Source organism: Arachis duranensis, chromosome 4, assembly GCF_000817695.3.
Source record: "Arachis duranensis cultivar V14167 chromosome 4, aradu.V14167.gnm2.J7QH, whole genome shotgun sequence".
Lineage (NCBI taxonomy): Eukaryota > Viridiplantae > Streptophyta > Magnoliopsida > Fabales > Fabaceae > Arachis > Arachis duranensis.
This window is the reverse complement of record NC_029775.3, coordinates 113563872-113577316: the sequence shown is the minus strand read 5'-3', so window position 1 is coordinate 113577316 and position 13445 is coordinate 113563872. Positions and strand designations below refer to the sequence as shown.

The 13445-nt window shown below is 33.9% G+C and overlaps 2 protein-coding genes across 3 annotated transcripts; both read left to right on the top strand.

Annotated features, from left to right (window-relative positions):
- Window positions 1-477: 477 nt before the first annotated feature.
- Window positions 478-5700, top strand: LOC107486069 (2-dehydro-3-deoxyphosphooctonate aldolase). 2 transcript variants are annotated; one of them, XM_052259845.1, is made up of 15 exons: window positions 478-697; window positions 815-868; window positions 965-1062; window positions 1607-1703; window positions 1880-1945; window positions 2100-2159; window positions 2263-2337; window positions 2449-2533; window positions 2843-2901; window positions 3581-3625; window positions 4026-4124; window positions 4257-4304; window positions 4424-4471; window positions 4925-4989; window positions 5421-5700. In XM_052259845.1, exons 2-14 carry the CDS (start codon window positions 833-835, stop codon window positions 4979-4981), a joined length of 873 nt encoding a protein of 290 aa, XP_052115805.1. In that variant the 5' UTR covers window positions 478-697; window positions 815-832; the 3' UTR covers window positions 4982-4989; window positions 5421-5700. The 2 variants fall into 2 exon arrangements, with proteins under 2 accessions (XP_052115805.1, XP_052115806.1); XM_052259846.1 differs by having other exon boundaries at window positions 480-611.
- Window positions 5701-7139: 1439 nt separating this feature from the next.
- LOC107486066 (uncharacterized) lies at window positions 7140-12207 on the top strand. The gene is made up of 12 exons (XM_016106608.3): window positions 7140-7646; window positions 8295-8854; window positions 8938-9027; window positions 9135-9374; window positions 9841-10062; window positions 10144-10450; window positions 10537-10874; window positions 10980-11089; window positions 11172-11275; window positions 11356-11429; window positions 11517-11613; window positions 11753-12207. The coding sequence occupies exons 1-11, from the start codon at window positions 7448-7450 to the stop codon at window positions 11610-11612; spliced, it is 2340 nt and encodes a 779-aa protein (XP_015962094.1). The 5' UTR covers window positions 7140-7447; the 3' UTR covers window position 11613; window positions 11753-12207.
- Window positions 12208-13445: the final 1238 nt, after the last annotated feature.

Sequence of the window (13445 nt, the reverse complement as noted above, 5' to 3'; positions counted from 1 at the left end):
GGGATAGGTGTTCATATGATGAATATATGAAGATGTGCAGGGACAGATAGAGCGATCATGCTACTTATTTTTGTTTCTCATAGTGCTCTGAATTTTGTTTTTAGTTTTTAGTTTTTTTTTTTGTGTTTACTTGTTCTGTTTTGTTTGTTGCAAGATTGATTGTTTGGTTGTGTTTGTATTTTGTAGCCTTTTCTCACTGCCTGTGCATGGGATTGTAGTGAGTGAGCGGAAGTATAAACAAGAAAGAAGAGTTATTATATGAAATTATCAAATATTAAATTTTATTTTATATTTAATTAAACCGGTTCGATTATGATTTGAATCTGGTAGACTATTGAATTATTAAACCCATCATTCGATGGGTTTATTGACCGGTTCGGTTTTTACAACTTTGATAATAATTAAAATCTCGATTTAACTTTTCGATCCACTAAATTTTATTAAATCTCTATTACATCAAATAATCTATCATTTAAATTTTGTTAAGATTTTAGCTGCTTAGCGAGTAACAAACAACTGAAACTAGTTCTCCCCCGACAACTACACAGAATTATCTAGCCATTTCTTTTTCATTCTTTTGCAGTGAACGATTCCATTCTTCATCAATCAAGGTGCTCACTCTTACGCTAAACACAGATCTCACTCTATCTTCTCTCTTCTCTTCATCTGCGTTTAGATTCGGAATTAATAAAAAAAGGTAAACTTTACTGAGCTCGATATTATTTTACACAATGTAGCATCTTAACGCATCAGAATTCATACACCTTTGCTGAATCCATCAAATTTCTCATACTTTGTCCCTTTTTGTGTACAGCTTCGGAAGAAACAAAAGATGGATCCACCGTCAATGCTGTATAGCCAGCTCAAGGTTCGTGATTTCTCTCAGATTTTGTGTTTCTTGGCTATGAATTTTCTTGGGTCACGATCAAAATCTCCCATTCCAGTTCTGTGAATGTGTTAACAGGCTGCAGAACCGTTCTTCCTGTTAGCGGGTCCTAATGTGATTGAATCAGAGGAACACATTATGAAGATGGCTAAGCACATAAAGACTATTACATCTAAGTATGCTATTGTTCTCTATTAAGGAACTTTTTCATCTTTCGGTTTCATGGGAAAAAGATTGAAGCTGATTTGATTGAAATCCAATAGGGAATAACTGTAGCACCTAAGTTGAATTATAAAAAAATTGTCAGTAGTTCAATAAGTATAATCATGACAATCATCCCCGTGGGTTTGCAGCTAAATTCTTTGTAGTATTTTGTGTGAAGTTGAATCCTTTTCTCTTTCCGAATACACATGCTCTAACTTTGTGTCATTTAAAAAGTTTCGCTATAATGACAACTACTTGAAATGCGGAACTCTTTTACTTATTGTTTCCCAGAATTGCATCTAGTATAGGAGTTTGCACTCGTTACAGGCACTGTGGGCTGAGATATCGAACATATGTAATTCTAAGAGTGATGTTGGTCAGTAAAACTAACACAACACATGATATTGATATGAGGGAAAGGACCTTCTCATGACAAGGAATCAAATTAAATTTGTAAATATAATGTCGGGCAGATGGTTTGTATCTTTGTTGATAAAGAGTATGTGTGTCTTTCAGAGTTGGCATCCCATTGGTTTTCAAATCAAGCTTTGATAAGGCTAACAGAACATCATCAAAATCTTTTCGTGGCCCAGGGATGGTTGAGGGATTGAAGGTTATGATTCTATTACTTTTTATTATGATATATTGCTTTTGTCATTTGCATTTTGAGTATTACAGTAGGAACACTTGTTTAAAAACAGGTGTAATTGCTGAATTCCATATAATAGCAAAGCTATTTTGTGTAGTTGAAATATTTCTTCCTTTAATTTTGTTATGTTATAATTTCAGATACTTGAGAAGGTTAAAGTAGCATATGACCTCCCTATAGTGACAGATGTGCATGAGTCCATCCAGGTAAGATGTTTTACTTTTACTAAATTTAGCCTTCAGGAATTATACAAGTATTATGGTAATGTCATTATTTGGCACACGATCCAAGCTTGTCATAATGTTGTCTTCAATTTTGGATCCTGATCTACCTTTAACAGATTTATCTTTTCTTTGGCAGTGTGAAGCAGTCGGCAGAGTTGCAGATATCATTCAAATTCCAGCATTCTTATGCCGTCAAGTAAATATTCTTTACATCAAATTTTAGTATCAATTGCATGGATATAAACTTAAGTAGATGTGATCACATCAATTCTTTTATTGTGTTTTGCCTCTGATGACAGACAGATCTTCTAGTTGCTGCAGCCAAAACGGGGAAAATTGTCCACATCAAGAAGGGCCAGTTTTGTGCTCCTTCCGTGAGTACTGTCCCGCTATGTTGCAAGTTTTAATAATCAACAATTATTTAAGCTCAGTAAATATTCACTGTCTTTTAGTATTCTCATGTTTTATAATGTTCATATAAATAGGTCATGGCAAATTCAGCAGAGAAGGTTCGGTTGGCTGGAAATCCTAATGTTATGGTTTGTGAGAGAGGAACTATGTTTGGATACAGTGAGTTATAACATCTATTACGAGGTCTTCTATATGCTTTTGAATGATGTTACTCTTTGAAACCGTTCAATATCATGAATTGCTTTCTGTTTCCACATGTTCTAGTTTCATTTTAATCTTGTGTTCTTTTCACTTATATGATTTAACTTGAATCTATATTTTTCTTTTTAAGTATCTATAGCACATTCCCTCCTATAATCAAAACTTTTAACATGCATTTGAGGTTTAACTTTACTCAAAGATGTCAGTGCAATTGATTGTCCTCTATCATTCACCCAGAATTGATTAAATTGGTTGCCTTTTATATAGATGATTTGATTGTCGATCCACGTAACCTGGAGTGGATGAGAGAAGCCAATTGTCCTATTGTAAGTTAATATTTGTTTTATTATATGCTTCTCATTAAGATGAACTATTTGAATCTTTCTATGCTTTCTTATTATATGGAAGGTTATAATATGTTAGGGAGAAAGGTAGCTCCTTCCTGAACCATTTATTTGATGATGGAATTACACTTCATTAAATAGGATGAAGCCATGTGAACACAATCAGCCAGACTAGCACATTTTAATATGTTCAAAGTTGCTTTAATCACCAACTCTAAGCTGCTTCACTTCCTTCTCTATATCTTAGAAGAACGATAATTCTATAATCCCCCAAATTGTTTTCATTGACGTAATTATATTACCTAACATGCACAGATGGCTCTCTCCAATCTTCTTTCTTTATTTTTTTTTCCGCTTTTCCTGTTGATATTTTTGTCAATGATACTGGAGTGTTTTGTTCACATCATCCCCAAGGAATAAAATTGTTATATGTTCAATATGCGAATAAACTAAGAAGAAAACCATACGGAATGCATTTGCCAATTTATGAGAATAAGATTGACTTCATTGTTCCTTTTGCCGTAACTCTAGAGAACTATACTCATCACAGGGCCTTTTGCCATTATTCTAATATTTGGGCCATGGTGAAGTTTCTTGGGCACTGCCTCTTTATGCCATTTTTCCCTGGAAAACTCAAATATTTATTCAATGTTTATCCCAGGTAGCTGATATAACACACTCACTGCAACAGCCTGCTGGAAAGAAGGTGGGTTTGTAGTTGGACTTTTAGTGGTTTGTATTTTGCACACAACAGTTGTCTCATATGAATTTCTTTTTCTCCTTGCATTCTTCCTCCTTTTCCCCAGTATTTAACCATGTCATGTTATGTAAATGCATTATATGCGAAAGTGTTCCTTGTTTAATTTCAATTAAGTGTATTATAGAGCAGAGTGCTCTTTTCAGATTCATGATGTCAAAAGTTCATTGGCTTCTATGCATTGTTGATTCATGAGGATCATTGTGTATTGGAGTATACCTGCCTCATGTTACCTTTCTTTTTTTTCATTTGAACACTGGAGTCACACAAGATCTGTTTCTACTTTGAACCCAACTATCATACCAGATTTCTTTAGTTCCAACTTTTAACATTCTGCTTTCATGTCTAGTTGGATGGCGGAGGTGTTGCAAGTGGAGGTCTTCGAGAACTAATACCTTGCATTGCAAGAACTGCAGTTGCTGTAGGAGTGGATGGGATTTTCATGGAGGTACATATATTGTACTATTTTTTAGGGGATCTTATGGGATTATTATTAAAAGAAAGTAGTTCAGGGTAAACTTTAAGACTTGCATTTAGTTTGTTCATCAAACAGCTTCTAAATGCCTTCTTGGTTCTTTAGGTACATGATGATCCACTGAATGCACCTGTTGATGGTCCAACACAGTGGGTGAGTTGTTACTTATTAAAATCATTCAAATTTACAGGACATCATTTTGCCAACATTTACTTTTTCTTCGATGCTTCTGAATATTAATGAACTATATGCATTATCTCCTTATTTGACAGCCTTTACGCCACTTGGAGGAGTTACTTGAAGAGCTTGTAGCTATTGCTGTAAGTTGTTTCTTGAAACTCATGATTGTATGTTTGCCCCCTAATAAAAAGGGTGGTACTTGCAGCAGAAAATTGTTTCATGAGTGTATGACTTTGCATGTGTCATGCTAATACAAAAAATCAATAAATTGAGGGAAGAACTTAAAATTTGAATTCTCTTTTCATTTCCTACTTTTTATGCCATACTTCCTCTAACAAAAGAAATGGACAAGTAAAACTACTGAATATTTGTAAAGTGATTATTGTTTTTTGCTTTTGCTTTTTTGTACTGGGTATCCCTTGGGGAATTTTTATTATCCTTCTCCTCGTCTTAATGAAATTCTTTTTTTATTAAAAAAGAATTGAAGTGATTATGCATTTATTTACCTTTTAGCAGGTGAAAGATTTTTTGTGTATTTTGTTTTGCATTTGAGTTCTGAACTTTTATATGTGATTAACTCTTCTGACATATAGAGGGTAAGCAAAGGGAAGAAAAAATTCAACATTGATCTCACACCATTTCGTGAATAGCAAAAATGGTAAGAAATTATTCATATTTTTACTCATTTTGTTTTTTTTATAATATAGATAATTAAGAATCCTTTCTCTTTTACTAATAAGAAATACTAAGAAGCATGCAATAAAAAGTGACACATGTTTCTGGAACCATCAAAAGGATGCAGAAGCAATGTTTTTACATATTGTCTAAAATATCCTACAAAAGAAATGTGCAAATTATTTGTTATTTCATTGGTAGAGTAATCCATGATGTTACAAATTCAGATTGTGAGAAAACTTCAACCACAAATCCAGACAAGTTTCAATTACCAAAGTCTTCTAGCAAAGCAACAAATTATTCTAATATAAATACTCTAAACAACCACATTACTTGCTATATGTTTCATCTATTTTAGAGTGAAAATGCTTACATATTTTATTGTTTATATTAACATAAATTCTGATTTTGCAGGTGATGATTTCCTGTTATTAAGAATATAATTCCCTGAGGATTGGCCTTTATAAGATCAGATTGTTTTAAGGTTGAATGTATGATTATCTTTACACCCCATCACAAGTTCAAGCCCCTTATAAAGGAGTGCTTATCCTGAAAGAAAGATTACTTGAAGTAGTGACACATCCAATTATTATTTGTCACAGATTCTATGCAGCCTTTCAAATCATTGCAGTTTCTAGAAGCAATGTGGATCTAGAAAAAGTTAAGTATTTTAATGTGTGATGTTTTTTCTTTATATACTAGGTTTCAAATTCTGTAGTTAATTATATGAATGATTACTTTTAGTAATGCAAAACACAGTAGTTTCTCGTGAATCTTAATGATGGGGTTTCGCTTTCTGTAATGAAATTATGCATAAAAGGAACATAACATTTGTGAACCTAAAACCCCTGAGGCTTTAAAAATTGAAGGTTCATAACTTTTTGACTAGCAATGATAACAAATAAATGGGGGCTGGCACAATGGTAAAGTTATTCTACAACCTAAAGAATGATTTGCATTCAAATTTTTGAAAATCATATTAGAGAAGATATTAATATTAGAAGTAAATGAAAATTAGGTCTTTGTTTCAACTTCAAACTACTTAGCCTCTAAAGAAAAAAGAAGTACCAATTAATTTTTTTCAATAATAATTATAGACATGTTATGTCCTTTTGTCAATAGACAGTACAAAACGAAATAGAATTATCTAAGTGCGTTTCGTTATCTACACCGATATGTTTTGTTGTATTCATCGTCTTTTGAGTTTCTATATGATCCTTAGTAGTAAATCATTGCTAAATAGCAATTTTTTAATTTTATTTACTAATTAGTCCCTTGTATATTATCTAATTCTAAAATCTATTTTGTATTTTATAAATTATTATTTTATTATTTATTATTTATTTTATCTTTATAATTCTATGATTAACAATTTGATGTTCTATAAGTATTTATTTTCAATCTCTTTTTCAATCTAAGAATTATGAAATTATTAATCTTAAGATTGAATATAAAAAGTATGCTTTCATGAACTTTTGTTTTATATCTTGCTATTACTTTCTCTTTACAAAATTCACTCTCATTAATTTTTTTTTCTTAAAAAATGAGCGATTTGGGACAAATATTAGAGAATTATACTTAGCAATTCTAATTTAAGGTTTGTTTCTGCTATTTTAGATTCTGAATAAAATACCCTTTTTAACAAAGAAAAAATAATATTTTTGTTTAACGCTCTAACATCATCTTTTAGAAATTCAGAAAATGCCAAAAATAGCTCAACACATTTATTTTTGCTTTTCCTATCATATTAAAGTTTTATTATGCAAAATATATATAATAGAGAGTTTAATTTACATAATATAAAATCATTTTACTATGCGTAATTAAAACTTTTTTTTGTTACTTGACTGTTGACTATTACATGCACCCATAATTTATTTCCTTTGTTTAAAGAAAAGTGCTTAAGATATTTCTTTTAAAAAATTACTAAGTGCTTTAGATAATTTTAATTAAATTAAATTTAATTTTAATATACCCACTAATCCACTATTAAAGATTACATGTTTTAATAGGAGATTATTTTGGAGATTTTTGTGGTAAAGACCAAAATCAGATTATTTTGCAGATTCAACATAGGAATATATGCTCACTATTTTAATTAAATTTTAATAAATAAGAAAAAGGGAAAAAAATTTCGTCAAAGTAAAAACTCTGAGACAGGTTCACTCTCGTTTTCTCTGTATTTTCTAGGGTTTTTCGTGTTCCTCTATCTTCGATTCACCTTATCTAGGGTTTTCGGTTCTTTTTTAACCCAAATTTGCTCTATTCTTCGTACTCAGCAATTGGATTCCCTTCCAATTTTTATTGTCTCTTCAGCTGGGACAATCCTTTCTGGTTTTGTTTTGGGTTCGTCCACGTTTCTGATCTCGTCGCAAAAGGTCAATTTTTTTTGTTCGAAAAAAGTATTTCCTTCAACCCTGTTGAGGAAAAAACTGTGAACAATGCCTCAACGAACAGTGAAGAAAGGTGCTGCGGCTAAAAGAGCGAAGACCGCCCTTGAAAACAACAACCATAATGACAACCTTGGGCAAGAGCCTGAAACTGCGGAAGCGGTTGTGAATAATCATGAAGAAGAAGAAGAAAACATAGCTAATGATGAGAAAAGTGTTCTTTCGGATGAGAAGCTCGATGATGTGAAGAGTAAGTTCTTTTACCTGATCCCTTTTTTAATATATAAATATTATAATTTGGGAGATTTTCATTTGGATCATAGTAGTATGTGAAATATTATTTCCAATTAGGTTATGCTACATACTGGAGCTGTTAACAGTTATAATTTGATCAGGGGCTTGTCCAAAGTTTCTAACTTTTGCTTATGTTAGACCTCTAAAATAGTGATCACGTGAATTAGTATGGAACAGATATCTTAACATGATTATATGGAACACTTTTCTTATTATAGTATGGAGCTATAGAAATTAGTGTGTCCCTTCTCTCAATTTGGAAATTATGGAAACTTTTGTAGCAAATAAAGAATTTCTTTGATGGATTACAATCACATGGCTGTGTGACTCTAACCATTCTTATGGTTTTATTTTTTGTTTAATTAGTATGGATGTTTATGGTGTTGATAGTGCGTTTATTTTCTTGGGTTGAGGACTTGAGGGGCAGGTCCTTTCTTTCCCTTCCCTTGTGCCTCGTGACTTGGCATTACTGTTGGAAATATTTTGAATTGAGAATAATTAGGCCGGATTAAGGATTTTGGACTTTTATCATTATTTAACTATTACTATGATTTTAGGAAAGAGTATATTGACTGGGATGATTTAAATATTTATTTTATGGCAGACAAAGAAGAGGAGGTTAAGGAGTCCATAGATGAATATGAAAAAGATGAACAGTTAGATTTTGAGGATAACTATCCTGAGTATGAACCTTTAGAGGACTATAACGGAGTTGACTATGATGAAAAGGAAATTGAACAAGACGAGCATCAGGAGGTTAGAGATGAAGTAGAGGAAGAGTGTGAAGTAGTTGCAGGAGAAGATGATATTTCAGGTGATGAAGAAATTGAATACGTTTATGAAGAAGTTGAGGTTGATGAAGATGATGAGCATAATGATGAGGAACATGATCATTCGTCACGGATGGCTGAGGTGGAGCAAAAGGAGCACCCTGAAGGTGTAAATAAGAGACACAAGCAGAAGGAATTTGAAGTATTTGTCGGAGGCTTATATAAGGATGCTACTGAGGAGGATCTGAGGAAGGTTTTTGGTGAAGTTGGGGTAATTACTGAAGTCAGGCTGATGATGAATCCTCATACTAAAAAGAACAGAGGATTTGCCTTCTTGCATTTTGAAACTATTGAACAAGCTAAAAAAGCTGCAACAGAGCTGAAAAATCCAGTGGTAATATTTGATATTCTAATGATTTAAGCTGGTTTAAAATTGTCAGCATATTAAATCATGTGTTCTCATCACTGCAATTTCAGATTAATGGCAAACAATGCCGTGTTTCTCCTGTTCAAGACAATGATACCATCTATTTGGGTAATATATGCAAGACATGGAAATTAGAAGCTGTAAGTTCTTTTCCTGGCCTATCGGTTGCCTCCTTCAAGGCTTGAGTTATGCTTACTCATCAGAAGTTTTTTTAGTTTCTAACTATTCATGCAATTTCTGGTGCCAGCTAAAAGATAAGCTGAGACATTATGGGGTTGGAAATTTTGAGAACCTGACTTTAGTAGAAGACAGTAACAATGAAGGAATGAACCGTGGATTTGCATTTTTGGATTTTTCATCTCGTTCTGAGGCTAGGAAAGCCTATACACAACTGCAGAAGAGAGATGTTGTGTTTGGAGTTGATAAGCCAGCAGAGATTTCATTTACAGACTCCTTTATTGACCCAGTTGATGATATTATGGCACAGGTAATCTTCTGAATCTGAATTCATTGCTTTCGCTGAAGGTCATGAGATGGAACTGCCTACTATAATTCTTCAATGTTATTGAAACATTTGGACTGTTTGTGAACGTTTATGCTGGCATAGTGGCTAACTTTTGTTGGTAGACTATATTTTTGGTGTATAATATCTAAATACATCTGGTCGGATAAGGGTTGGTTGCTGTATTTTTTGGTGTTATATAATTGTCTTAATTCTGATTTTTGATAAAAGACCACTGGGTTTACCTTTTCTGTTTAATAAGTAAACTTCTAAGGATTTAATAGTTTTGGGGGTGTACTCGATGAAAATTTGGTAGCTTTAATTTGGGGACAGTTAGCAGTTTATCCTTGCCATGGTCTTTGCTAATTAGCTGATGATGTACCTGCATTTCATAATAAAGTGACCTATGATTTTTTTCTGGCATAGCTGATCAAGTTTATTCATGTTTCAGGTTAAAACTGTATTTATAGATTCCCTGCCTCCTTCATGGGATGAAGATTATGTCCGAGATCTTCTTAAGAAATATGGGGAGATTGAAAAGATTGAGCTTGCTAAAAACATGCCAGCTGCTAGTAGGAAGGATTTTGGATTTGTTACGTTTGGTACACATGCTGCTGCCGTGGAATGTGCTGATAGCATTACCAGCTCAGGATTGGGCGAAGGTGACAAGAAGGTATGTTTTGGATTTTAAATACAATTTCCGTGTGCAACTGCCAAATGAGGTTTTTTTTAAATCCATCTGACCCCTTTTCAGGCAAAAGTTAAGGCTAGATTGTCAAGGCCTCTTCGGAAAGGCAGTAGAAAACATGTTAGCCATGCGGCCTACAGTTCTGGTCGCAATGCTGGAATCTTATCAAGGCCTTCAAGAGCTAGGCCTGCACCACGTAGTCTTCCTGCTCGCATGGTAAGACGAATTGAAAGTCATGTTCCACCTGGTAGGCCTTTTAGTGTGATGGATAGACGGCCTGTTAGTGTGAGAGATAGAAGACCTGTTATGTCTATGTCACTGAGATCAAGGCCGGTGTCTCATCTAGCCAGATCCTCTGAGAGGAGATTGAGTAGTAAGTATTATTCTTTTATTTATTTATTTTTGCCAGACTTCTGTTGTTAACCTTTCTTTATGACCAATGCTACATTGTCTCTTTAGCATCTGGATATCCAAAAAGTAGCATGAAGAGAGACTATGGTGTATGTGAGGAATTGCCACCTCCAAGAAGTAGAGTTGCTGTAGATTATGGGTCTAGGATGTCCTCTCAAAAACACCTCTCCTACAGGGATTATCCAGCCCATGGCTCTCGCTACCCTGAGCTGCGTAAAGGTACGTCTCGTACTTCAGCAGCTGCACCTATGAGAAGTTATGTGGATGATGGCTATGGCCAAAGATTTGAGAGGCCTCCTCTTTCTTCTTCCCATTTTAATCACCGTGAAGGACACTCCCGTGATTATGAGACACTGTCGGGTTCGAAACGTACTTATTCTGTCATAGTAAGTATTGTATGTTAACTTTGAGGATTTTTTTAATGGTGTTACTGTTTCTTTAGTATCCTTCCCTTCGGAAAACTAAATTCTTACACTTCCATTTGTCATCAGGATGATGCCCCTCCTCGATATGCTGATACTGGTGCTCGCCAGTCAAGATCACGTTTGGACTATGAGTATGGGGGTAGTATTTCACAATATGGAGATGCCTATGGCGATAGGTTAGTTTCCTCAGTTTATGTTCTTGGGGAAAAAAAAACTTTGCTGTTTGCTGGCAACTTACTTCTTACATTTTGATTGTAGACTTGGAAGATCTAGTCTGGGCTATAGTAATGGCAGGAGTTCTATATCTACTCGAGACTCTCATGGAATGTATAGCAGTCGGCAGAGCACAAGTTACAGTGCAGGTAGATTTTGTTACAAATGATATGATGATGATGATGATATATATAATCTAATTTTCTTGGTTTTTGTATCTTGATGTCAGGTTCTTTTGGTGGAAGTGATCGTGATTTGTACTCAGCAAGTTATGGTGGTGATTACATATCTCGTGGCAGTGATGTAATGTTACTTTCCTATCTCTGTTTGATGAAGTGTTGTATATGGTATATTCTATACTTGTATTCTTATATTGTGTTGGTGTTGCAGGCTGGTGGCAGATCATATTCGTCAATGTATTCCAGCAGGGGTGTGGGTGGTAGCAGCAGCTATATGAGTGGTAGTAGATCTAGGTCGTATTACTGAGGTGAGTCCATTTCATAACTCTTGTCATTACATTGTTTCTTTTAACTACACGATGATTGATGAGTTCCCAATACAAATCAATCTCCTTTGCCTGAGAAATTTTCCATCCTCAAATGGCATCTTCTATATGTTTCCACAAGGGAGTATGACTGGCGAAGATTGCACACCTGGTCACTAGTAAATTTGTCGATGAACAGATCTATGTACAAAGATAAAGCTGCTGGTAGGATATGGATTTCGAAGCTTATGCACATTATGATGCCTAGTTGCCTAGCAAAGTTGGGGACTCATTACAAAATGAACGTCATATCAATTCAGGCTATCTGGAGCTTATTTGGACATATAAGTTATTTAGTTTATGCTGTAAGTACTGAAGTTAACTAGAACTGGAGACCGGATGCTGAGTACATGATGTGTAGTTAGGCTTCATTTTATAGGAAATCCACTGCTATATGTTCTGTTGATTTGGCCACAGATCAAGGATACTGATGTTTCTTTAGGGTAAAAGGATTGCTGGAATTATTTCATGATGTCATACAGTTGGTTTCTTTTCCATCACAACAGAGATGAATTATTACTTTCATATTTTTTGCAATCACCTGATTATGAGCAGCTGCGAACTCCTCATCACTATTGAGCAACCACAGGTGGTGGTTTGAGGACTATTTAAGCTATAAATCAAGGATAGATTATCATATCCTAAAAAGCATGATGCACTTGCAACACATACCACTGCAGTGATTCTAAGTTAATGATTTTACACTTAAGATCATTAACTCGAGCCCCTCAATTCTTTTTCTCTCTAATGCAATTATTTTCCACAGTCCAAATGCATTACTGTCTGTACAGCCTTTGCTCTAAGCTACATCATTGGAAAATGCAACTTTGAAGTATGTATAGCAGCAGAAAAGGATTGATTATAGCAGAGCAGACAAGGATGATTATCATCTGTTATAGGTTCTGGATTCCGATAACTTAGTGAAGCTGCGGATTATTTTGCATACCGCTCGATTCATCCAAATCCGATGCCCCAATAGCAAACGTGAAACTAGCTAAAATATGTAGGAATTTATTCACAATTTGGACTTGCTTCCTTCATGATTTTCTTATGCTCAGAGGAGTTTTTGGTTTCCAACTATTCAAATTCCCGTGCCATATTGAGGTGTTAAAGCAGCAAATACAAATTTGCTATTCATATTAAGATGCAGATTCTAGAGGACACTCGATTCTGGTGTCCAAAAATATGTGAATCTTTGCATGTGGAATTGGTTATGCAAAGCATGAGAAGATTCTTGAATGTTTTCCTTTCCTTTTACTATACTTTACCACTTTGTCCATATTTTCACTGTCAGAGTGCTTGAATTAGCATACATTTAGCATAAAACCAGGCTTTGGTAAAACAACTTCATTCAATGCAATTGTAAATTCTGGAAAATACTACCCTCGAGTTTTTGTTTTCCCAATAGGTTTGTAAAGTGTTTTACTGGTTTGGTCACAATTGAGTTAATCTAATACTATCTACAATTGTATAGAAAGGAGCTGTAAATACATATATTCTTGCTTCCTTTGTTTTAGATCAATAATATCACCATTAATAACAATAATGGAGGGTTTCGTGAAGGGTTTTTGACATGTACTAAGGCAACCATGATATGTATGTTAAAATTAGCTATTAAAATTAGTATAAAATACATATTAAAATATAAAATATATATTAAAAATAAATTAAATTATACATATATTTGTATACAAATATATTGTAATTAATTTTAGAGATTGTTTTTTAATGTGTAAATAGTATTTTTATTTTTAGGAGTAAATGGAATTTTTTTA

What these genes read in the sequence shown, in the direction of transcription:
- LOC107486069 (XM_052259845.1), top strand. Translation starts at nt 833, where the DNA reads ATGGATCCACCGTCAATGCTGTATAGCCAGCTCAAG. An exon ending in GAGAAGCCAATTGTCCTATT is followed by an intron (nt 2,902 to 3,580) that starts GTAAGTTAATAT and finishes TGTTTATCCCAG; the next exon opens with GTAGCTGATATAACACACTC. An exon ending in AACAGCCTGCTGGAAAGAAG is followed by an intron (nt 3,626 to 4,025) that starts GTGGGTTTGTAG and finishes TTTCATGTCTAG; the next exon opens with TTGGATGGCGGAGGTGTTGC.
- LOC107486066 (XM_016106608.3), top strand. Translation starts at nt 7,448, where the DNA reads ATGCCTCAACGAACAGTGAAGAAAGGTGCTGCGGCTAAAAGAGCGAAG. An exon ending in TGGGCGAAGGTGACAAGAAG is followed by an intron (nt 10,063 to 10,143) that starts GTATGTTTTGGA and finishes ACCCCTTTTCAG; the next exon opens with GCAAAAGTTAAGGCTAGATT. An exon ending in CTCTGAGAGGAGATTGAGTA is followed by an intron (nt 10,451 to 10,536) that starts GTAAGTATTATT and finishes TTGTCTCTTTAG; the next exon opens with CATCTGGATATCCAAAAAGT.